General features: G+C 43.8%; 1 protein-coding gene across 3 annotated transcripts in view; it reads right to left on the bottom strand.

Moving 5' to 3' along the window:
* Positions 1–22,412, bottom strand: part of Slc14a2 (solute carrier family 14 member 2) — a 411,248-nt gene that overhangs the window by 13,623 nt on the left and 375,213 nt on the right. Inside the window, exons 1-7 of one of the 3 annotated variants that reach the window (XR_006146903.1) lie at positions 15,869–16,614; positions 7,677–7,799; positions 5,367–5,449; positions 4,478–4,637; positions 1,617–1,806; positions 988–1,116; positions 13–205 (exon numbers count right to left, since the gene is read on the bottom strand). Coding sequence is in view for 1 of the 3 variants with exons in the window: in XM_042675019.1 (XP_042530953.1) it covers positions 13–205; positions 988–1,116; positions 1,617–1,806; positions 4,478–4,637; positions 5,367–5,449; positions 7,677–7,799 (878 nt within the window). In the remaining 2 variants the exon portion in view is untranslated. Of the gene's footprint in view, positions 1–12; positions 206–987; positions 1,117–1,616; positions 1,807–4,477; positions 4,638–5,366; positions 5,450–7,676; positions 7,800–15,868; positions 16,615–22,412 lie in introns of those variants that run through there. The other 2 variants (XR_006146904.1, XM_042675019.1) reach the window with 2 other exon arrangements.

The raw sequence follows: 22,412 nt of genomic DNA, 5'->3' as shown, positions 1-22,412 counted from the left end.
CATAATACCTACCAAGGGCACTTGGATCTCTGACCAGGTGAGATTAGGCACAGCAGATGCAGGCTGCAGCAGCGTCGTGGGGAAGAAGAGGTTGTAGTGGCCGGTGGCTGCCAGGTACAGGGTCACGGAGATATTGAAGGGCAGTGTGAAGACTGGAAGGTCCCACTTGCTGAAGATGGTGCTCAGGGCACTGGAGAGAATGGGGCTAGGGGAAGAAGCAAAAGCAGTCAGGTAGATACCTGGCCCTAACACAAGATGGCGCAGTAGCATACTGAGGTCTCGTTTTCTTGGAATAAAGCAGTTTGCTGGCCATCTCCCCCAGGCCTGTTCTGCTCTGATCAGGCCTTTCTCGGGAACTCCACTCTGAAGAGACAGGGCGGGAGGCCCACACTCAATTCCAGAGTTTCCTGGCAGTCTCAAAACTTCCTGGAAGAGACCAAGTTCTAGCCTCAGGCAGGAGGAGTGAGAAAAGTTTTGGGGAACTGAGGGGAGGTAATCACTACACTATGGTTTTTTTGAATGGTCAAGAGTGGTCAGAAAGCCTTGCAATTTCTGGAAGCAAGGGAGGAATCTTGTGTTCTGAGGGCTCTGCCTGTGGCTGGTCCTTGGTCTGCCCTGGAAGATGATCTGATCAGGTCTGATGGTCTGATCAGGAGGCCTAGGCTAAGAGAAAAGCTTGGAGAGCAGAGGTGATAAGATTTCTAGAAACTGAAAGGACCCTATTGCAGCTCTTAACCTTAGTGGTCTTCTGTGCTCTGGTGGGGTGTGATCAGAATCCGGTTACAATCTTAACCAGAGAAGGAAGGGTAACTAAGGAGATGTCATTTATACGTGACCCAGCTTTGTGTTGTCTCTGTGTAATGTTGGTTTTTATTGCAAGTCGGAGTTTCTGATATACAGGCAAAACAAATAGTTCTTTCGATGGGATGAGGATAAAAATGGGGTTGGCCCTTTGCCCGGAACCCACAACCTCAGAGACAAACTTACCAAGACATAGACATAACAATGATGGGGAGCAGAAGCCACCAGTAATAGTCACCCTTGTCTGAGAACACGGCCATCAGCAGCCCCACCAGCACCCCGTTGTAGCCATGGAGCCCCGCTGCTATCGCCGACCTGGGGAAATGAGGATGGGGCTGGTAAGAGTGGGAATGGCCCTCGTGGATTTAAAGTTTTCTTTATTTCCAGTCAGGGTTTTCTCAAACAGGTCACCCTTCTGGGAGTGGGGAAGGAGGAGATCAGCCCCAATGACCTTTACATTTCCTACATAATAGGGGTGTATGAAAAAGATTCAGGGGGCAGTTACTTTTGGTTACTAGGGCCTTTTTCCTTTTCTTCCTGGTACTGGGGCTTGAACTCAGGGCTTGACATTCTTGCTTGGCTTTTTCAATCAAGACTGATGCTCTATCACTCGAGCCACACCTCCATTTCTGACTTTTTGCTGCTCAGTTGGAGATGGTTTCTTGGATTTGTCTACTTGGCTGGCTTCAAACCTTGATCCTGAGGAGCTAGGATCACATGTTTGAGGCCCCCAGTGCCTAGCTAGTGCCCTGTTTTGAGGGGAAGGTGAGAGGGAGGAGAATGGTCCTTTGAGGAATGGGTCTCCAGGGCCTTACTTGTCCTGGCTCAGGACCAGGGCGGTCAAGGTGGATACAATGGTGCCCAGGCAGCCGGAGATGGCCCACCAGGGGTTCTGGACGAAGAGGCCAAGGATGATGAGGATGCCGCTGAGGGGGTTGTTCACAAACATCACCTGAGATGTGCCTCGGAGCACCCAGTCGAGAAACTGGAACACTGGGGATTTGTCTGAAATGGAGGAAGTCAGTAAGTGCTTGGTGTAAGCATGGGCCAGGCCTGGGGGGTAGGCTGTGTGTGTGTGTGTGTGTGTGTGTGTGTGTGTAAGAATCTCCCTACAAAACAAGTCAGTTTTCAGGGAGCCAGCTGCGGGCTGTCACCTGCCATAGAAAAGGGTAAATAAAATAGAAGAGGCAATCCAAAAATTCATATGGAACAATAAAAGACCCCGAATACCAAAAACGCTCCTCAACGGAAAGAACACTGCTGGAGGAATATCAATACCAAATTTCAAACTCTACTATAAAGCCATAGTAATCAAAACAGCTTGGTATTGGCATAAGAACAGACCTCAGGACCAATGGAATAGAATTGAAAACCCAGAAATGAACCTACAGACCTATAGCCATCTAATCTTCGATAAGGGAGCTAAAACAATAGAATGGAAGAAAGACAGCCTCTTCAGTAAATGGTGCTGGCAAAATTGGTTAACTACATGTAGAAAACTAAAGCTAGATCCTTATATATTACCCTGCACCAGAATCAACTCCAAATGGATCAAAGACCTTGAAGTCAAAGCAGACACTCTGAAAACATTACAGGATGGAATAGGAGAAACCCTAGGTCTCCTTGGCTCAGGCCGAAATTTTTTGAATAGAGACCCGGAAACACAACAAATCAAAGAAAGGTTGGACAAATAGGATTGCATAAAGTTGCAGAGCTTCTGCAGGGCAAATGACATAGCTAGCAAGATCAATAGAAAGCCCACGGATTGGGAGAAGATCTTTACTAGCCATACAATGGACAAGGGTCCCATATCTAAAATATACTTGGAACTCAAAAAATTAAACCCCCCAACAACAAATCCTCAAAGAAACAACTGCCCAATAAATAAGTGGGCGAAAGACTTAAAGAGAAACTTCTCTGAAGAAGAAAGAAGGATGGCCAATAGACACATGAAGAAATGTTTAACATCCCTAGCCATAAAAGAAATGCAAATCAAAACAACATTGAGATATCATCTCACCCCAGTTAGAACGGCAAAAATCAAGAACTCTAACAACAGATGCTGGAGGGGATGTGGACAGAAAGGAACCTTACTTCATTGTTGGTGGGAATGTAAACTTGTTCAACCACTTTGGAAAGCAGTATGGAGGTTCCTCCCCTATGACCCAGCAATCCCACTTTTGGGCATTTACCCAAACGTTTACAAACAAGACCACACTAAAGCTACCAGCACAACAATGTTTATTGCAGCATTATTTACCATAGCTAAGATATGGAACCAACCCAGATGCCCCTCAGTAGATGAATGGATCAAGAAAATGTGGTATATATACACAATGGAATTCTATGCCTCCATCAGAAAGAATGACATTGCCCCATTTTTTAGGAAATGGAAAAACTTGGAAAAAATTATATTAAGTGAAGTAAGCCAGGCCCAAAGAAACATAGGTCCCATGGTTTCCCTTATTTGCAATATCTAGTATATGTATGAGTCAAGCGGAAAAGGTCAGATAATGTGATGTCAGGAAAATGAACCCTTAGATATGTATTTTAATGTTTTTTTCTTTCATGCATGTGTTTCTAACGCATTTATAAGATTATCTCTTTGTTGCTTTGTATGTCCCTCCCCCACAGTATAACCCCTGCTTTCACTATATTTGATGTCAGTATAACTTGTGGAGGAGATGGGGAAAAACCAGTTGTTTAAGGATACAGGTGGACCTGTTGCAACAATGAGAAGTACAAGTTGTCATGTCATGTCCAAAACAAGCTTTACAACGTCAGTGCGGGGGGGGGGGGGGAAGGGGGGAAGGAGAAGGATTGGGATTGGGGGGGAGGGGGGAGGCTGGGAAGGGATGTGAAGGGTAAACCAAAGGAGGAGGCTGCAATGCTTGGTAAGAAATGTACGCATTATCCTGCCCATGTAATTGTAACCCCTCTGTACAGTATGTTCACAAATAAAATTAAATTAAATTAAAAAAAAAAGAAAAAAAAGAAAAGGGTAAATAAAAAGCCCTAGAGAGACAGTGTTGGCCTAGAAAACTTGTTGCCAGTCTGATGTCACCTCCTGCACTTAGGGTAGGTGCCCTGTACTACCTGTGCCTCCTAGGAGGGTGCCATAAACTTTCCAGAAAAACCTTCTTACTGCATAAAGATCATTAAACCTGTGAGCGGAGGTCCAGGGGTTGTTAGAGGACCCACTGGCCTAATAGATGGTTCTTCAGTGAGCCATCTAGTGAACATTTCTCCTAGAACGCTGGCTGTGGAAACACAGCATTAATTTTGCTCATTTGAGTGAGCTATTTGGGAAAGTAGAATTTCTCTATTTCAAAACAAGAGCTCTCTGTCTGTCTGTCTGTCTGCCTGTCTCTCTTTGTCTCTCTGTCTCTGTCTGTCTCTCTGTGTCTGTCTGTCTGTCTGGCTGTCTCTCTGTCTCTGTCTCTGTCTCTGTCCCTCTCTCTCTCTCTCTCTCTCTCTCTCTCACACACACACACACACACACACAAACACACACACACGTACTGATATTTATATCCCAAGAGATTGTTATAATGGTAGATTTCTCAGCTTCCTTGGATGACCCTAAGAACAGAACCCAGATGGTCCAGAGAATTCCTTGGTAAAGTGTTTCCATGATCAAGACAAACTTTTTAGGGGTGCTTTAATAGCACTGTACCTTTAAGACCTTCTCCACATTCCTTCATCTCTCCTGTGATGTAGCTAAGGGCTCTGCTGACCCTCTTCCCCCCAGCAGCCATGGAACTCTGAATCCAGGAAGTCTTGGACATGTTGGCTTCTACCTTGATCTCAGAACTCTCCTCCATGGTGTCTAGATCCTGTTCAGGGACAAGAGATGAGCAAGAATTGTCCATGTTCAGTGGTTTGCCATGAGAAGTGACTTTGTGGCCCCTTGAGAACCAAGCTAAAGTTGCACTGTGGATTTTTTGTTTAAATCTACAATTTAATTATCCCTGTTTCTGTAGACTGGGATCGTTTGTTTTGTTTGGCATGTCTGTCACCTCATTCAATACCGGAAAGCACCATGATGTACAAGAAGATGATGCCTGTGTGTGTGAGGACTCAGGCATGCAGAAGGTCTTCTTTACAAAGATCAAGGTCAAATGGTGGAGTTGAGATTTCACCATGGATATTTAGATTTTTTTCCAGATTGTATCAATTACCTATTTTATTTAAAATGTTACTTTCACTATTCTAGAAGAAACCATCACCCCCCCCCCCCCATAATATCTAGTCTTTAAATTTTAATTGTTCATTAACATCAAGGTCAGGAATTGACCCTATAAAAAATGCTGTCTTTGAAAATGACTGAGTTTTACTCCCTAAATGTTTGATTTAGGAGGAAACCTGATAATATAAAATTCAAAGGAACTAGAAAGTTCACAATGTAAACTGAAAAAGAATAGACATTACAAAAAATCCAAATAATTACATTTCTGAGAATAAGTTCAAGTAAACTTTGCCTACAACCAGAACCTCCTTGCTGGCTCTCAGCTCTGTTAGTCTGTTGGAAGCTCAGTCCCTGACTTGGGCCACTGGATACTCACAAGCAGCTCCACCGCTGGCTTCCGGTATAGATAGGAGAATGACTCTTTGGCTTGTCTTTCCTGGTGTTCACCTTTCCCAAACACTGGAGTTGAAGGGAAGGAGAATTGTTAGTTGGGACACCTTAGAAGGGATTTCCTGCACGATTCAGATTAGACTAACAGGCACTTCCGTTTCACAAGGACATATAAAACCTATAATTTTGTAGCTGAAAAGTCTCCTCTTTTCCTTTTCGGGTCAGAATTTTATTTACATCCTCTCCTTGAGGAATACAGTTGAGTGCAGAGACTTCAATGATCCTTAATTATAAAGCCCTGACTTAGCTCAACCCCCTTATTTTTTTAGATGAGGAAACAGCATCCCAGGGGGACAATGGTTTGTCCGTGATCCCTGAATCCAGGGCTCTTTCTCCTTTGCTGCATGGAGAATTTGTAAGTGTACAGAGAAGGGAACAGGGATATTGTTGAAATCCTCTGCTTATTCCTCATAAAGTCATAGCCTGCCTGAGCCACGCAGGATCTAGGTTTGAACTTGTCTATGCCTCTCACTAGTCAGATGAGCTCAGGCTGTGTGGGCTTTGGTTTCCTTTCCCCTCCTTTTTCTTTGTGTGATTTTAGTGTTTTAATAGCAATTGAAGTTTGGATCAGAAAAAATGGTATCTATGGAGCCACTTCAAACACGTTTTGGTGTGTCCTTGTAATTCTAGAAAACTCTGGTAATGTGACTCTATTCTTAGCTATTATGGGTGACATTTCTAAGTGTGACCAATTCCATCAGCGATGGAGGTATTGGCAAAAAGATCAGGTCCGTGGAAGTTTCAGTCTTGGTGCTCTGGTTCCCTCCTGTGGTCAAGTATGAGAATAGCAGCCCCTATCCACTGTATTTTAAGACTGAATTGGCCATTCAAGCCTGTGAATGGTGTCTAAGCACTAGAAAGGATGTTTCTTTTTGGAAGGAGTTGAGACTACAAATGTCAGTGAGATTGGGACATTGTGACTGGGATATGTAGGAACAACAAATTAATTTTGAAAGCTTTGGAAGGAAGAGTGGGAAGCAAGATAGGATTCCTCTCTAGTGTGTGTGTGTGTGTGTGTGTGTGTGTGTGTGTGTGTGTGTGTGTGTGTGTGTGTGTTTCCGACTAACCAGCTACTTATTTCTGGAGTTCCCGCTGCCTGCCAGGTTTCACTCATCTGCAGCCAAGTCCTGTGCAAGACGTACTATGTCTTATCCCACCTAGAATCATGAGAGATAGTAAGAGGACTTTTTGAGACAAACCATGCTCTTTCACACTATTAAAGATAAGCTCTAGGGCTTGAGAGACCCCTTGAGTATCTGCAATGCCCTGTCCATCATGTAGGTTTTCCTATAAGCACTCCAGGCCCATTACTCTCGTATGGCTGATGCCATATAAAGTGATGAGATTAGGAAATTGGAGGAAGACTGTCATTAAAGCACTGTCTGGGGGGCAGGGGATGGAAGTCACATCTACTGGCTGTGTGCCTCTGGGCAGTGGTGTGCCTCTGGGCAGGCCTGCTCCTCTCTGAGGTTGGGTGGAAGTGGACTGGTCCTCATTCCTGTCTTCACGGGGATACTTCCCCCTGCACCAGGTTCTTCCTGTTTGCCCAAACCTGCCCTCATCTTCCAAGTCCAAGTTTCTGGCTTTGTCAGCTGCTTAGTTTTTGCTATCCTCTGGGCCTTGCTTCTGGCCTTTGAGAACCCCCTCCATCATTCCCTTTGATCAGTTCCCGTGTCTTGGACACCCATATCAGTGTCTTAGGTGATACCTTTTTATCTCTAGCCTCTTCTACTAGTGTTTCCATTTATTTTATTTTATTTATTTATTTTTTTGGCAGGGTCTTGCTACATAATAAGAACTCAGTGATTTTTTTTTTCTGTGCCAGCCAACTGAGTGCTATAATTACAGGTGTCCACTAACACACTCTGGCATGCACAGTGACTTTTGAGTTGGTTTCAGACTAGAACCTCATAAAGATCTCTAAAAGATTCAGAGGCTAGCCCAGAATGCATCTCTTGATGGATTGCATTAACCTGGGGGGGGGAGGTGGGGTGAGATGCAGGTAGTTCCCGTGTGTGGTCACGCTCTGGCTTAGTCCCCAAAATGCCCACTGCCTGTCACCAATCACAACCCCCATCACATGAGTGATCAGTGTGGTCAGTGTTCCGGTATGAGGAACCCCTCCTCCCAGTGCCCCCCATGGGTCCCCCACCAGCCTGCAAAGGAGGGACTCTCATTGTTCCTGTTCATTAGAACAGGAGAGCAGAGGCCGAGAAGAGAGGGAGGACATGCACACCTTTGCTTCTCCTTCGAATAGATGACCACTCGATGTGGAACACACTCCTGCGCCTGGGGAGCACCGCTTCGGAGCCCTCCTCAGCCTTGGGGCCTGCTGTGGGCAGCTCCTCCCCACCGCTGCCTAGCCAGGGCAAGAAAAGACAGGTCAGTGTCCTCCCTAGTCCACACCCCTGAGAGCCAAGCAGAGAGCCAGGAAGAATACAGTCAGAAGCTGCAGAGGAGAGCGTGGACAGCCTGGAAGCTAGAGTAGTAACTGGATCAGCCCTTACATAAAACGCCCGTGGCTCCAATTCTCCCATGACAGCTTCTACGTCCTCTCCCATAGGAACTTGAGTTACCTCTGGGTCAAGAGATGGATGAGCCGGCCTTAAACATATTTAATGACACTTTGTACCAGCAGGAACAGGTGGCTGCCCCTGGGCTGGCTGTTGAGTTACTACCCTTCAGCCAATACCTCCTACCCAGCCTGTGGCTACATGTTAGATTACCCAGATGCTTGAAAAATTTTGCCCAAGCCCTATTCCATACCTATTAAAGAGATTAAAGGTTTTAATCCCTGTGGCTCTAATATGCATCTAGGGCTGAGAAATACTGATAGAGAGTCTTGCTACTCAAATCCCGACCTCTGGACCAGCATTAGGATCAGCTGGGAGCTTGTTAGCAATGCAATCCCAGGCTTTAGCCCAGAGTGATGGAATTGGGATTTGTATTTCAACAAGGTTCCAAATGATGTCGGTGCGTATTAAAGATTGACAAGTACCAAGCTATGGAGAAGCAAGAGTTTGGAGTATGTTCTCTTCTATATTACATTGTCTTCCATGGCCACACACTAGGGCAGAGGCCACTCTTAGCACTAGGCACAATATTTCCTAAGGCTATCACAGCTGGCATTAAATCACTTGTGAAAGTGCATGCTTCTAGTCCCACCCACGGCCTGCTGATTGGAGTGTTTGGTAATCCCTAAGGCATGAAGGTTAAATATGCTCTACCTGGAGTTCTTTTTGAACAACAGAATCAGAAGGCCCAGTGGCTACCTGGAATAGCAGAACACATTTGCACTATTAAATGTACATACTTTCTAAGTTAATTCATTTGGCTCTTTCTCTTGTGCTTGTATCAGATGGATACTGTTATAGCCAAAAGACAAGGGTCTATGGAGGGTCTATGAAGGATCAATGGGGAATTTATGGAAGAGATAGCTTTATACTACCTGGCAAAGCAGGGATTTTGTTAATAGTGCCAGTTCCCAGGCACCTCTAGGCCTGAAAGATACCTCTATTGAGCCATTGCTTCTCATGTTAGGTGCCAGCTTCCCCCTGATACCCCTTGAAGATCTATATTTTAATCTTGTTATCATAAACTCAGAACTGGGTGGAGAATCATAGTCCATTTTCAGTATCATTGTCTATTTCCCTGAGAGCTCAGTTCAGCCAGACACATAGTTCATGAGTCACAGCAGAGCCAGGACCTGCAGCGGCCTCTTCACCCCTATCACTGGCTCCCAGTCACTTCTCTCAAGCTGCACGGAACCACGCGACACAGGCCTGCTTAGGTCAGAAAAAAGGTTTTCTCTTTAGCCCAAGACCTGATTCTGGATAGCAAAGGCTATTAAGAATGGCATTTATGAATCTCTTATTTTTCAATGCATGAAGAGACAGTTTCAGTTTAGTAACCCAAGGCATTGCTTATTTGAAATGAATGGCCATATAAACATGGAAAGTAGTTGATTGTTAAAATATATTTTTGGGGGCTGGGAAGGTGGCTCAGTGGTAGAGCGCTTGCCTTGCATGCATGAGGCCCTGGGTTCGATTCCTCAGCACCACATAAGCAGAAAAAAAAAGCCAGAAGTGGCGCTGTGACTCAAGTGGTAGAGCGCTAGCCTCGAGCTGAAGAGCTGAGGGACAGCGCCCAGGCCCAGAGTTCAGGCCCACGACCAGACCCCCCCCCCCCCAAAAAAAAATATATATATTTGATTTTTTCCCATGAGTTTGTCATAGAAACAGAGGGAGAGAGAGCTAGGTTTGCTGAAGGAGGTCTGTGGGTAAAATAGGTGAGAGATTGCTGGTGAGGCTGAGCTATCCATCTCTAGATAGCTGTGGAAGACTGGTGGTCCAGCTGCCCTCTCTGATGCTTCACAATTAGCATCCCAGATTCTGTGCCTTCTCAGAGCCCAGATATATGACTCAGGACCACAAATTACCATGTTCCAACAGTTAGTTGATGGCCCAGCCTCAAAAAATAAAAACAAGAAGCAGGGTAGGGTACGTTTCAGATGGTAGAGTATCTTAACTCGTTCAAAGCCCTGTTCAAATCCTAATACTGAAATTAAACTAAAACTAAACCAAACCATATCAAACTAAGCAAGAGGCAGCTTTCTTTGGGGCTAGAATTCTGGGCCCGAGTTCTGTCCCTGAGCCTTTTGGGGCTATAGGTTAGTGCTCTTGAGCCACAGCACCACTTCTGGCTTTTTTTTTTTCTGAGTAATTTATTGGAGATTAGAGTCTCATGAGCTTCCCTGCTCGGGCTGGCTTTGAACCCCGATCCTCAGATCTCAGCCTCCCAAGTAGCTAGGAAAATACAGGAGTGAGCCACCAGTGCCCAGCAAGGCAGCTTCCCTGCATGGGCAAAATTGAAATGCGGAAGTACAGAGCACTCAAGAAGGCTAAAGTAAAGCTGTGCTGGCCAAGAATTGAGAATGAGAAGTCAAGACAGTACACAAGACTGGCGATGAAATAACCAGCATCGCAAAGGCTGTGATAACCCTTACAATGAAAGTGGTGCAGTTTACCCCTGGCCTCTGCAATCACTTTTCAATATTTTCATAAGGGCTCAAGGACAATTCCAAGAAAACCACAAGCATGTCTAAGCAACTGTTCTAGACACGGGATGGACCGTTGGTACGGTGGGGAAACAACACTGGTTGGAAACCAGAAATCACTGATTTTTGCCTGGCCTTTTGCAAGTCATATACATGTCATTGACATGTTTCCTCAATTGCAGGCAAGCAATACCCCAGAAAGAAATCTGCAGCTCTTGAAGGTCTGACCTGGAACACTCAACTTGAAAGGGGTGGTAGATATCCCACAGAGACAGCTGCTACTTCTTTCTCATGTAATGCATTGAAATCATGCTTGTGAAATACTCTGGGAAATAACTTCACAGAGCTCACCCTTCAGCTCTCTCCATGGGGAAGACATTTGTCTTTGGTGGCTCTAGGTCTCTTGCTCCAGGGTTAGTGGCCCCTTATCTTTAGAAGACATCCGGTATTTTACACCCATCTGCACTGACTCTTACCCACCAGAGAGTGAATTACATGTTCTTGATTTACCTAGTGGTGAGTTGAGTTCTTTTTTTGTTCTCATGAATTCATTGTTATTGGTGATGTACAGAGAGGTTATGGTTACCTAAGTCTGTAAAGAGTACATTTCTTTTTGAACAATGTCACCTTTTCTCTTGTTCTCTCCCAGTGTTTCCCTCCCACCCCCACCCACACACTGTATAGTTTATTTTCAACATGGTGTCTAGTGAATATCACTGCTGCATTTGTTCACCCTTTGTCTGGTGGTGAGTTCTTCGATAGCCAGGATTTCTCATGGCAAACTTATGGCCTCTCTAGCACCTCCCACAAATCTGGCACACAGTAGGCATGCATGCAGAACTGCTTTGTGAATAAATTAATAAGAGATAGTTATTCTATGAATTTCAGCTTCTGAAAGGTGTAATTAACAATGCTATTGGCTACTGTTAGTCAATAGCTATTGACTATTCCAAGATCTGAAACTTAAAAAAATAAATCTTATGATAAATGTTAAATGCTTGATAAATATTGATCTACAGGTGAAAGGCTTTCACAGACTGAGTCTTATAGGGTTTTTGGTTGATCTTTCCCAGTGTTCCTTGGATAAATGTTCCTTGGTAATAACATGACTGGCCCTCTATGGCCAATCAACCAACCAGAAATCTAGACAGTCTACAAGAGTAGCTGGAAGAGGTCAATTAGTAAGAGAGGAAATGCACACAAATGCAGCAATGGTACTCACTGGACACTAGGTTGAAAATGAACCATACAGCTTGTGGGTAGGATTGGGAGGAAAAAATTGGGAGAAGGCAAGAGTACAAAAAGAGATGGACTCTTTACCTGGCTCATGTAACTGTAACCCCCCCCCCCCCACCCTGAACATCACCTTTATAATAACAATAAAAAATTAAAAATAGAGAAATGCACACATAGAAAGTGTGCTCTTGTGGCATGGTGCAGAGGCTGGGCCAGGGTGGGCCCACCTGGCTTCCTGGAGAGCCAAGTGTCTAGCTCTCTCAGAACATCTGTAAGTATGCTGTGGCACACAGTTGGGGAGCTCTGTCCTCAGTAACCTGTGGTCACCCTTGAGCAGCTGAGTGGCTCCTTGGCATGCCCAACTGGCATAGGAACTTCTGCTGTCCCCTGCTCTAACAAGCCTTATTAAGCATCCCAATTCATGTAGCTTCACGCCGGGGGCTGTTCAGAACTATTTCAGGAGCACGGTCCCTGCCCTCGAGGATTGCCACTAGCCGGTGTTTTAATAGGCAAGAATCCAGTGATCTTCCCACTGACTCAGAAAAAGAACACTTACCAGCTGGAGGGATTTGTTCAGAATCATTGTGTGTGTGTGTGTGTGTGTGTGTGTGTGTGTGTGTGTGTGTGTGTGTGTGTGCGTGCGTGCGTGCAACAGTCCTAAGACTTGAACTTAGGGCAATGCTTTACCACTTGAGTCACAGCTCTACTTCTATCTTTTTTGATGTTAAATTGGAGATAAGAGTCTCATGAACTTTCTTACCCAGGCTGGCTTTGAACCGTGATCCTCAGATTTTAGCCTTCTGAGTAGCTAGGATTATAGGTGTGAACCACCAGCACCTGGCTAGGGAGTGGTAATCCTAAAATACTTATGCCTCTCTTGAGTTCTAACACAAAGAAATGCCAGCCATGAGCATCATCAGTGGTTAAAAAAAGATTTGTGATAAAAATAAAGATTTGAGGATTATTACAATTTCCTTGAGGGAACAAAACAAACTCACTCTCTATGTGACATTTTTCAGAACAGAAAAGATGACCTATGCACATTTCTCACATGAATGCAAACATGAACATTCCTACACACTTTTTTCAAATTATGTTTCTTAGGTCTGGCCACTTTCATTCTCTCTGAGGGAGAATCACTGTCCATACACCACTCACAATATCCAACATAGCTACCATCGAGACCTATCTGTCATGCCCCTTTGGTTTTTTGAGTTGTCTACTTGTTGCATCTGCTGTTTGTGGATATACTTGCTCACAAGGTAATTTATTAGCTGTAAGTCTGGAGTGACTTTTTATGTTGAAGAGGCACACATTATATAATTTGATTTTCTTTATAGATAGTTTTTCATGATTATGTTTTGGAAACAATTTGAATAGATATGTTCCTGTGTTGAGCTTTGCACTATGATTTGTAATTTCCTGGGCTACTATATGTGTGAAGGACAGAAAAAAAAGAAAGAAGGAAAGAAGAAAGGCAAGAAGGAAGGAAGAAAAAGGGAAGAAAGAAGGAAGAAAAAGGAATGAAAGAAAGAGAAAGAAAGAAAGATATTTGGTGGAAAATAGAGTGACCTCCCTCTTCTGTGAAGTTGTGTTTAGAGGACATTTTCAATAACCATTCTATGTATGAGGCCTTAAATGTTGGAAAAGGCTTTTGAAATTTTCTAGCTCAGCCCTTTCATTTACAGATTGAGAAGTGGAGGAGACCTGGAGAGATGGAGTGGCTTGCCCAGAGCCTCATAGCTATTGATATAGCAAGGTCTAGACATTACACATTTATTTCCCTAACCTTCACATCCACTAAATGTTTTAGTTTTGGTCTGTCAATTCAACTGTGCTTTTGAAGGCAAAAGCCTAACTAAATATTCTAGAAGCCAATTCTCTTTACATGGCTCCCTTTCCTCGAGAAAATCTTCCCAATATAACTTCCTAATCTAACTGGGCTGGAACGTGGGTTGAAAGATAGGATAAAGAAGAAGATCTGATCACAGGAACACTTCTATATAAGTTACTTGGCAGCTTTAACTTTTTAATCAATAAGACAACTTTTGCTTTTTTTATGAAGATGAAGTGTAAGTGGCTATAACCCTGAAATAAGTGAGATTCATTCTCATAGTCAATTTCAAATTCCTTAACCTCTCTTCTTCCCTACACAGCTCATTAGTTGGCCAATGGACTTACCTGAATTTTGTTTCTTTTGGTGTCATTGGCTCACTCCATGGGGAAGACATTAATAGAAAGAAATGAGTTGAAATCTAATTTAAATGAGATTCTACAATATGTTACGTTGAGCTCACAAATGAAATTAAAGAGTCTTCCATAGGCCAGAGTACCCTTTTTCATCGAAGGCTAGTGTTCTACTACTTGAGCTACAGCTACAATTTCGGCTTTTTGGTGATTAACTGGAGGTAAGAGTCTCATGGACTTTTCTGCCCAACGTGGCTTCAAACCATGACCCTCAGATCCCAGCCTCCTAAGGAAGCTAGTATTACAGGCATAAGCCACTAGTGCCTGGCTAGACTGTAGTAGAATTTTATATTCTTTTAGGAATATGAAATAATTAATAGTTTTAAAATTTAAAAGTCACAAAACCACTGATACCATTTGGAAAGATTTATCTTTAAAGCCCATGGCAAAATCTGGTGCCATAACTTACTATTAGGTTGTTTTACAACCGAACGAAACCACTTAGAAGTTTTCCTTAACCAAGTGATTTTTGTGTCCAGACACTGGTAGAAGGAAACCAAGGTCCAGAGAGAAGAGGTGTATGTGAGGCCACACAGTGGTTGAATTTGATGCTTTGTTTTTGAATGTAGGTGTTCTAAAGAGTTGGAGCCTTCCAAATATATCAGAGGTTTGAGACTTTTAAAATGAAAAATCATTAATTATTTCATATCTCCAAAGAAGAACCAAAGTTATAAAAACAATCATCTATGTATTATTACATTTCAGACATCCACTGAGAGGCCTTGGGCAAGTGTATACTAGATTCTTATCCTGTGGCCACATTTCTGTATCTTTTCCCCTATATCCTCTCCTGTGCTCCCTCTTGTTATCTGTGGGTTACAGCACTGTTCCCCAACAAGTTTAGACACAGCTTCAGAATCCTTTTTAGCACAGGGATCCAGAAACTCAATAGCAAAATTAGTCAGAGTAACACTTTAGGGTAAACTTATCTTTTCCCTCCAATCACACAGAAGAGTGTGGAAATTATACACATTTGAAAGAATGGGTGCATCAAGACCAGGCTGTTGACAGTGGGCAGAGGCCATAGGTAGATCTAAGAGTTGCAGGATAGCTTTTCCTCAGCCAATGTTGCCAAGGCTCAAATCCTTTAGTGTCAGTTTTGGAGATCCCATACCTTATGAGGCTGCCCATTCTCTGACCTAATAATTTCAATATCTTGAAATGTTGGCCTTGTGGTCTGTCTTCCAGAGGGGAGGGGGCACCCAGGAGATAGGTTGTTGAGAAGCTGAAATGTTAAGACATGTATGAAGTAGTGGACAGGGATGATCCGGTTCTATTGGTGTATCTATAGGAGGGCTGGAACCTGAGCAAGTGCTTTGGCCCAGGAAGCAGTGGATGATGGACCCTTGGCAGAAGATTTTTCAACTTCTATCTTATTAACCAGACTTTGCGTCTCAGAGCAACTCACTATTGCATTGCTCTGGGGGCCACATAACATTAGAGCTATGGGTCATAGAATTGTGGAAAGGATGACAAATAACAGAAAAACTCATCCAGTGGGCACAAGAATGGGAAAAGGAATTTGAAGGCCAATTGGCCATGAGTAGGTGAGCAAGAAGAGTTGAGCAAGAAGAGTGTCCAGTGTTGTGCCTTAGGACATGTGGACCTTTGCAAGGCTCTTTAACAACTTGGATAAGTCTATGGGAAAGCTATAGTTTCCTCATCTATAAAATAAAGGGCTTGAATTATAAATATTTAAGCATCCTTTTAGCTTGAAGCTTCTAAGATCTAGATTCTCTCTAGAGTTCTTGATAAGTTTCCCATTCCCCCACAGCCTTCCCTTGATGCAGCTCCATGAAACAAAGAACCATGTTTTCCCTTTGAGAAACCCAACAGTTCCATTGTGGGGGGCATCTACATGGCTCTCTATCTCCCCGAGAATCTCTTACCTGGGTTCCTTTAGATTTCTGGACAGGTCTGGAGGACTCTAGACCATCAGGATTTGAGAAGGAGCTTCTTTCCAGTTGGTTCTTGAGTCCAGTTGATGTGACTTCTCCTAAACCTGAACCCTCTTACCTGCCTGAGTCCACCTGCCCACCTTCTTTCTGACTTTCTGTAAATTTACTAATTTGCATGCCCTAAACCCATAGGTGGTGTACACTTGCCAGCTGAGAAAGGATACCATGGAGGAGAGAGAAGACAGAAAGAAATGCCTGTCTGCAGCAGTCTTCTCTGTTCTGGTCTTCTTGCTTGAGGACTAACTCCCTTTGGGGAGAGGTGCCCAGACACTGTGGGCTCTCACCTGGGCTGACCAGGCAGCTTTCCTTAAAGGGTAGTGCTCAGGATCATCTAGTCGCTTTCCTGTTGTCTCCCTGGTTACATCTACTTATTAGAATTCTGGCTCCAGCTCTCGCCTTTAAATAATTATCTAAGTGTTGTCTCCTTAGGGGGCAATTTGCCTTCCAACCTCAATAATCTCCCTTAATTCTCCGACAGGCAGGGTACAGGCTGTGTTGTCATCAGTGGCTCAATGGAAATTTTTGCACAGCTCAATCCTAGATGCCGTCTTTCTGGTTCTGTGGAAATTTGCAGATTGTTTCTCCTCACTATTGTTGACTGGGATCCTGGGGGCTCAATCTGCCCCTCTCAGATCAAGAAGAGCATAGTCTGATAACCCCAGCATCCAGAAAAGATCTTGGCTTTATATATTAAGGAAGTTTGCTTGTCCTTCCCAGTCCCAGGAGGCTATGGGCCCTGGAGGGCTGGAGTTGGGGAAGGGGCCCAGTGAAAACATGTTTTGTTTGGCTCTGCAAGTATGATGGGTCATCAATCCCCAAAGTCATGTACACTCAGTGTTGGAGGGAGATGGCTTCGTCAGGATCGGAAACAAAACTTCATACCAAGGACATTAGCTCCACCTGAGTAGACAAACTCCCCCTTGACGTCAAAGCTCCCCTTCCCACCTAGCCAGGTATCTGGAACTGCCAAAGAAGGAAGGGGGGGGGGTCCCTGATCACGAAGGGCTTTCTGAGGAAGGAAAGCAAACAAAGGTGGGGGAGTCCAAAGGGCCCAGCATTCCAGGAGAAGCAAGGAGCATGTGGAGAGTAGGCCAGTTCCTTGTGCACAGGCCTTCCTGCTAGTTGAAAGCCGCTGACCACACTAGAACCTTCCCCTTTGATTCATCCCTTGGTCACTTAATCTCTTGGCTTGCTCTTTGCCCCCTTGCTCTGGTTTAAGTGGATCCCCTGCCACTTAATCTCTTGCTTAGCACTTTGCCCTCTTGTTCTGTTTTTTTTCCTAAGGGCTCCCGAACTCACAGTGCACTCATTCTAACTCCCTAAAGCATCCATCTACTCCAGGCATCACAGGGAGATGCCATTTGTGAACAATAGGCAATCAAATTGGCTCCTGGAAGAAGCTATCCAGGAAGTTCACACTAGTCCCATAAGCTAAATGGAACTCTGGTTCTCGGAAGTACAGCTATCTGCCAGTGATACACAGTAGGTTTAAAGTGGAACAATCATGTGCTGCCTTCCAAAGCCAAAGACCAAGATGGAATCTTGTTTCTAAGAGGCCCTGCTGAAGGTTGCAATTCTCAGATCTATTTATGCTTATTGATTCTTTCACTTCAGAATGACGTTTCCTTCACTATGCTATTATTCCTTCAACTCTACATCCCCAACCACATCGAGGTAAATTTGACTCAACTTTGGCTTGGTCAGATTTCCTCCTGGGGAAAGGATTAGAATTGCTATACAGGAAATGTAGAGCTAGAAGTGCTCCAAAGTACAGCATCCTTTGCTTCATCTTTTGCTCTAGCAGCTAATACAGCGGTAGGAAGAGGCTGGGGCTCCTAGTTGTCAATTCACCAAGGGTTAACAAGGACTTCTCACCCATCTCTCCACCTCTCCTCTCCCCATTCCTAGTGCCATTTGAGGTGGAAGGGATCTCTGTGGATTTGTCTATTTTACCCAAATGGCTAGAGGCAGGAACAACCAGGAAAGTTAAAAAAACAAAAAAAACAAACAACGACCCAAACCACCTCACATAAATGCAAATGCCTTTGAAGTTGCCCAATGAGACTGTGGTTTATCGAGTAGAAATCATGCTCACACTGAACGTGCAATCCTCCACCTGGTCTTCAGATGGTAGTGATCCCCATGGACAGCTTTAAGACCCAAGGGAAAAACAGCTCAGGCTCATATAAGAAGCACGAACAAACAGGGACACACTGGTTTGGTATAGGCACAGAGGCAGGCCCGGCAGACTTTAAGGGGTGGCTGGATCTTACAAAGGTGAATGGAAGAAGAAATGGTCAGAGGGCAGAGGGCAAAGGACAGAGGGGTGAGAGAAACAGGTCAAAGACAAGGCCAAGTTGAGTGATACTGTGTCCACACCAGCAAACATATTGGGTATTCTGGTAAAGTGATCACCAGGTGGCTAACTGGTGAAGCCTTAGGAAAAGCTTAAGAAAGGAGAAAAAATATTACCCAAAGTATATTTTTGGTAACTTTGGCCTCTATATCCTTATATTTTTGCCACCTTGGTCATATTTCCTCCTTGTCCTTCTGAAGATTCAGGGCCATAGAGAATCAGGGAAACTTGGAAGACAGAGGCTATAGTGATTACCTGGTCCAGCCTGCCAAAGCAAGCGCCACAAAAGTTTGCAGCTACTCCAGCATTGCTTGTGCCAGGAACTCAGTTTGATAGGAGACATCATTGCTCAGGAAACTTGCGTTGTTCTAGAGCCCTGCTCCCCACAGATTCAAGTTCTCCTTGCTTATTTCCTCATCCCCATACTCTGCTGTGTTCTTTAATCACAGATGGTTCCTACAGCAGATAGCTGTGGCTTTTGCCACTATTATTCCTCCTCCTCCTCGTCCTCTTTTCCTTACTTCTCCCCTTTTCCTCCACATTTTCCTCCTCCTCCCACCTCCTCATCTTCTTTCTCCTTTTTCCCCTCCTCCTTTTCTTTGTTAACAGTACTGGAATTTAAACTCAGGGCCTCTTGCTTGCTAGGCAAGTGCTCTGCCACTTTAGCCATGCCCTCAGTCCGTCCTTTCTTTCTTTCTTTCTTTCTTTCTTTCTTTCTTTCTTTCTTTCTTTCTTTCTTTCTTTCTTTCTTTCTTTCTTTCTTTCTTTCTTTCTTTCTTTCTTTCTTTCTTCCTTTCTTCCTTTCCTCCCTTCCCTCCCTTCCTCCCTCCCTCTTCTTTCCTTCCTTTCTTTCTTTCTCCTTCCTTCCCTTCCTTCCCTTCCTTCCTTCCCTTCCTTCCTTCCCTTCCTTCCTTCCCTCCCTCCCTCCCTCCCTCCCTCCCTCCCTCCCTCTTTCTTTCTTTCTTTCTTTCTTTCTTTCTTTCTTTCTTTCTTTCTTTCTTTCTTTCTTTCTTTCTTTCTTTCTTTCTTTCTTTCTTTCTTTCTTTCTTTCTTTCTTTCTCTCTTTCTTTCTTTCTTTCTTTCTCTTGTGCCAGAACTGGAGCTTGAATTTAGGGCCTGGGCACTGTCTCTGGACTTTTTTTTTTTAAATCAAGGCTAGCACTTTAGTGCTTGAGCCACAGCTCAAGGTGGTGGTTAATAGGAGACGAGTTTTATGGACTTTCCTGCCCAGGTTGGCTCTAAACTACCATCTTCAGATCTCAGCTTCCCAAGTAACTAGGATTACAGGAGAGAGCCACCAGTGCCTGGCTACTTTAGTTATTTTTGTCAGGCTTGAGATGCTGAGCCTTTTACCTCTGCCTACTCTGTAGTGAGGAGTACAGGTATTTGCTACTATGTTCACCCTCCTTTTCCTCCTCCTCCTCCTCCTCCTTCTCCACTTCCTCCTCTTCATCCTTCCTCTTCTTCTTCTTTTTTTTTTTTGGGTCCATTCGTGGGGCCTGAACTCTGGCCTGGGCACTGTCCCTCAGCTCTTCAGCTCAAGGCTAGCACTCTAGCACTTGAGCCACAGCACCACTTCTGGCTTTTTTCTTTTTGCTTATGTGGTGCTGAGGAATCGAACCCAGGGCCTCAGGCACACAAGGCAAGCGCTCTACCACTGAGCCACCTTCCCAGCCCCCTTCCTCTTCTTCTTGACACAGAATCTCACTATGTAGTCCAATCTAGCCTTGAACGGTCTCTGCCTCCCAAGTGCTGGGATTATTTCTTCTTTTAAAATCAAATCCAGTCAGCCCCAGTGCCATTCCCAATGGGACAAGTGCATTGCAGCCCCTCACTCACCCTATTTGGCCTGTCTCTGCATGCTGGCTTTTGCCAAAGATTGTCTCAGAATGTGCTGCCTGTGTTTTCTTTGTACACTCCCTTCCCTTTTCATCACACCTATTCTCAGAAATGACTTCTTCCACCAAAGATGCAAGTGACTGATCATGCTTCCTGTGTTACTTTCTCGAGACTGTTTACATTTTAACAGATTCAAAGCCTTGAGTCAAAGGGATGGCTGGGTATGTTTGGGTAGCAGTAATGGAAACAGGTGGCTAAGAGGTGTGAAGGCACAGGATTTCTCTTGGAATTCTTAAAATATACATGATACCATTCTTAAACAGAGGACCAAACTGACCAGGTAATTTCCTCAAATTGGGAACACCAGTGTGTGTCAGCAGTCTAGTTTGGTACCAGCTTTGCCTTTATCTAAGGTAAGAATATTCATCTGGCCAACAATATCCTTGCAAAATGAATTCCTTGAAGGTAGGGACTTGTTCTGATTCTTTCCTGGCTTACTGTCAGTCCTGGGGACTGAGTAACACATTAATAGTTGCTCATGCAGTGTCTTCTGGATGAATGAGTGAATGAGGTCAGGCCACATGGTTGTGAACATTGACAGCCTTGGGAAACCAACACAAGGGGATGGGAAAACTGGTTGAATTTTGATGCCATAAGTTACCAGAAGTTGTATCTGACCTCAGAGAAAATTGGAGATAGACTACAAAAACAAAATAATAGATATTGACATGGGGATTCAACTTCAGCCCCCATCCCTCAAGTTTCATGAAATGTGTTTTTCTCCCCCAATCAACAATTTCGATGTATCTATCAAACCAAAGAAAAGAAAGTTAGTGTTGGAACCTGATGCAGTGGCTCGAAGGCCAAGATGCTCTACATCTAAATGTAGAGCAAACATGGTAAAAAATAGTGAAGCAACTTGACTGAGAACAGGGACCACCAGCATATGGCGACAGGAATTCCAGAGACAGAAGATGGAAGAGATGGAGAAAGGGTAACAAACACATATTAGAAGAAAAGTCTCTGAGCTAAAGAAAAGCATGAGCTTATAGGTCAAAAGAAGATTCATTAGATGAAACAACATTTGGTCTTAATTTCCTAAAATTTCTGAAGTTCCTAAAATTTCTGAAGTCCAAAGAGTATCTTACAGTTATCCAGAAAGAAAGCCTAGGCTACTTATAAAGAAAATGAATGAGCTTGGTCTCAGACTCACTTCTCATTTATAAAATCTGGGAGACAGAAGATGAAGGAAGAAAATCTATAGAAAACTGAGGGAGTTGGTTGAACTCCAGAGACTTGATATTCAACCAAAATGCCATTTGTAGACATGCATACTCCCTCATGCATTATTTGAATAAAATACTCAAACGAATGAGTTCTACACAAGTAATGAATGAGTCAGAACAGAGACTGGAAGACAGGAGACAACAAAAAAAAGAGGGAAGAATGATTTTTTACTAAGAATGCTTAGTTAAATTAATGAACTCCAAATGAACACAGAATCATTGGGAATGTATAATTCAGGGTTAAGTAAGGATTATTATATAAAGAAGAGGAATGCTGTAAGGAAAACACATTCAAAATGATCAGTAATCTCAGACAAATGTAGGGTGGGAGATGGTTGGAAAAGTACAAGTGTCTTAAGGACTAGGGGAAGTAGTGAAAGAATTTTAAAGGCTCAAAGCATTGGAGAAATGGAATATTTTCTTGGGGTAATCTATTTGGCATTTTATTTTACACAGTAATGAAGAAATTGACTTTTGATCATGAGTCTTAGGGAAAGAGGCCTTGACTACTACTAGACGTGAAAACCTGAATGTTCAAGACTGCTCATTTAAATACTAGCAGTGCTCTAATTGTCCATGTTTAGGCTTTAAAACTCCAAGCTCTATCACTATAAAGTTCCTGTCTCTGTATACAGCAATTCCTCTTTTCCTATGTATGGCAATAGGTGCCACAGTGGATACTTTCGCCTTCTAGCAGGTGTCTTTAACTCAACTCTCACTTCCATGTCTGCCCAAGAGCCACTCAGCAAGTTCAGTTCTATAGCATCTATTACTTAGGTCAAGAAGATCATCTCTCTTTTTTTATTTGTGGGGCTTGAACTCAGGGCCCGGGCGTTATCCCTGAGCTTTTTTCACTCAAGGCTAGCATTCTACCACGTTGAACCATACTCCATGTATGGTTTTCTAGTGGTTGACTAGAGATAAGAGGCTCATGGACTTTCCTGCAGGGGCTGGCTTCGAACCATGATCCTCAGATCTCACTTTCTGAGTAGCT

Source organism: Dipodomys spectabilis, unplaced genomic scaffold (genome assembly GCF_019054845.1).
Source record: "Dipodomys spectabilis isolate Male_0828 unplaced genomic scaffold, ASM1905484v1 ptg000024l, whole genome shotgun sequence".
Classification (NCBI taxonomy): domain Eukaryota; kingdom Metazoa; phylum Chordata; class Mammalia; order Rodentia; family Heteromyidae; genus Dipodomys; species Dipodomys spectabilis.
The sequence above is the reverse complement of the archived record's forward strand: the minus strand, read 5'-3'. Positions and strand labels throughout refer to the sequence as shown.